This window comes from Apteryx mantelli, chromosome 23 (assembly GCF_036417845.1).
Source record: "Apteryx mantelli isolate bAptMan1 chromosome 23, bAptMan1.hap1, whole genome shotgun sequence".
Classification (NCBI taxonomy): Eukaryota; Metazoa; Chordata; class Aves; order Apterygiformes; family Apterygidae; genus Apteryx; species Apteryx mantelli.
Window position 1 is genome coordinate 11,478,247 of NC_090000.1, and position 2,622 is coordinate 11,480,868.

At 45.0% G+C, this 2,622-nt stretch overlaps 1 protein-coding gene across 1 annotated transcript; it reads right to left on the reverse strand.

The window, feature by feature from the left end:
• Positions 1-1,220: 1,220 nt before the first annotated feature.
• Positions 1,221-2,171, reverse strand: LOC136994018 (olfactory receptor 6M1-like). The gene has a single exon (XM_067310053.1). The coding sequence runs from the start codon at positions 2,169-2,171 to the stop codon at positions 1,221-1,223; it is 951 nt and encodes a 316-aa protein (XP_067166154.1).
• Positions 2,172-2,622: the final 451 nt, after the last annotated feature.

Sequence of the window (2,622 nt, forward strand, 5' to 3'; positions counted from 1 at the left end):
TTCCATCTCCCGCTGATTCCAAGGACCTTGATGGGATCCGTAGGACATTTTAACAAGGCAGAAAAGTAGCTATTTATTCATAAATCATAGGTTTTCAGGGTGCTAGAAGGAGTTTTCATGCCAGCAATCAGAACACTGTCTCACAAAGCTTTCAAGCATCCAAAGAGGAAGGTGATGAAAGGTGAAGATGAGAGGGTGTTCTCCCCAAGATACCAACTCTTCCTGCACAGGTGAAGCTTTCCTAACTTCTGAAAGAGCCCTGTCTACTTTGCCATTCCTGGCCTTGTCGCTCTGTCACTTGGATTTCTGGCAGCTTACAAATCCAACCAAGGGCTCCCTCACTCTGACACATGTCTAGCAATGCTTCCCAGTCCCCTGCAAGACCTCAACAGGAGACAGAGCAATGTTTGCGCTGAGTGGGAAACTGAGCCTTCCTTCTGCATTTCCCACTTAGAGTGCAGAGATTCCTCACTCTTCATACTTACAGGATGTGAGCAGCTCTACATTAACAGGTTGCTTCTTACAAATAAGAGTCCCAGCTGAAAAATCTCGGTTTGAAATGAGGAAAGAATCTTCTTTCACCACAAAGAGAAATGAGAACTGCTGGTTGTGTTTCTCATGCTGTCGGTATCTCCCTTCCAGAAGTCTTCTTAAACTCTGATGCCTCAATGATGAGAACAGCTGGTTAGAAAAGATGTGATAAAAGCATTCAGATCAGCCAAGTGAAAAGCACAGGGTTGTTTTCTCAAGAGAAGACTTGAATTCACAAACACTTGGAGTCGCAACAGTTTTCTGTTTGCTTGTTACTCTCCAGCAGAACACTCTTTATTTGAAAATATGATTATATGATGAAAATTTAGTAAAATTAATAATTACAAATTGACAGCCATTTCTTCTCCCTTTGCTACTCCCTTTTTGGTGGTCTTTCTGTTCCTCTCAGTCTCACAGCCTTTTGGTCAGATTAGGAGACTGTTTTATGCCCAACAGCCACATACCACCACAAGACATCCAGCCCTGTAATCGCTATCTGAAGTCCAGGAGAATTTTGGTGGGGCCTGACACAACAGTGCTGCTGTGAACCTGACCTTTGAGACATGTGCTCATCCACCGCATTGGCCATAACAGGATACTGCCTGCCAAAGTCTGTCAGAAGACATCATGAAAGCAGAGGTCCTGTTGAGATTTTTCAAGGATTGACTTCCTACAAGCCACCATGATTCTCATGGCTTTCTGGCCTCCTTAGCCATCCCCAGGCAGTTGTGCAAAACATTTTTCCAGGCCTCTTTCATCTGCTGATTCCTTAGGCTGAATATGAAGGGATTTAAAAGAGGAGTCATAAGGCTGGAGAGAACAGAGAGGATTTTGTTGAGGTGCACAGAGTTCATCTGGGAAGGCCTGACGTAGAGGAAGATGGAGAGGCCAAAACCTAGGGAAACAGCAGTGAAATGAGAAGCACAAGTGGCAAATGTTTTCTGCCTGCCCTGCGCAGACGGGATCTGGAATACGGTCAAAATAATCCAGGCATAGGAGACCACGGTCAATGCCAAGGAGCTGAGGAGCAGGAACAAAGACAGCACAAAATCGATCAGCTCAATAAGCTGGACGTCTGTGCAAGCAAGGTGCAGGAGAGGTGCACTGTCGCAGAAGTAGTGGTCGATGACGTTGGGACCACAGTATGGCAGCCTGACTTTCAGGACCACTGACGGCAGGATCCAGATGAAGCCGCCCATCCACGCACCTAGGACAAGCTGGCTGCACACCCTTTCCGTCATGATGGTGGGATACCTCAGGGGGTTGCAAATTGCCACATACCGGTCGTAGGACGTGATGGCAAAGAGGATGAACCCCGTTGTAGCCAGGAGGAAAAAAATATAGGATTGGCTAAAGCAGCCAGCAAAGGAGATGGTTTTCTTCTCTGACATGATGTTTGCCAGCATTTTTGGCACCACAGAAGAAGTCACGGAGATGTCAATGAAGGCCAAATTACTGAGGAAGTAATACATGGGAGAATGGAGATGGCAGTCTGTATAGACCAGTACAATGATAAGAGCATTTCCCAGGACAGTCACTAAATAAGCAAGCAGGAACACCACAAAGAAGATGATCTCCACTTCATAGCTGTTTGGAAATCCCACCAGGACAAACTCTGTCACAGCTGTGACATTTCCCATCCAAACGTGTTCTCTGTCATGGCAAGAGTAAGAGAGCAACATATGCAGTTTATTCATTTCAAAGGAAGATCTTTCCTCACCGCTCACATCTCCATTTCCTCCTCTTTCAGCAGTCACAAATATTAGTTATAGCTCTTTGCTTGAAAAAGAAGATTGAATACACAGGCCTTTGCTGCCAAGCTCCTTCAATCTCCCTGTTACCATCAGTCAAAATTACCATCAAATCACAACATGCGATGGATTATTTTCATCCTACATTTCCTGCTTCTGCATTTCCAAGTCATGCATGCACAAAGTAACCAAAATTTACATTTTGCAAGGGAAATACCTTTGCTCCTATGTGTGTGCTTTTGCTCTTACCTTCTGCATGAAGGACACCCCATAGATTTATTTTTGGTAGCTTGCTGAAGATAGTTGTGTCCAAGTTCCTGATGAGAGCTTCAGTTCCAGT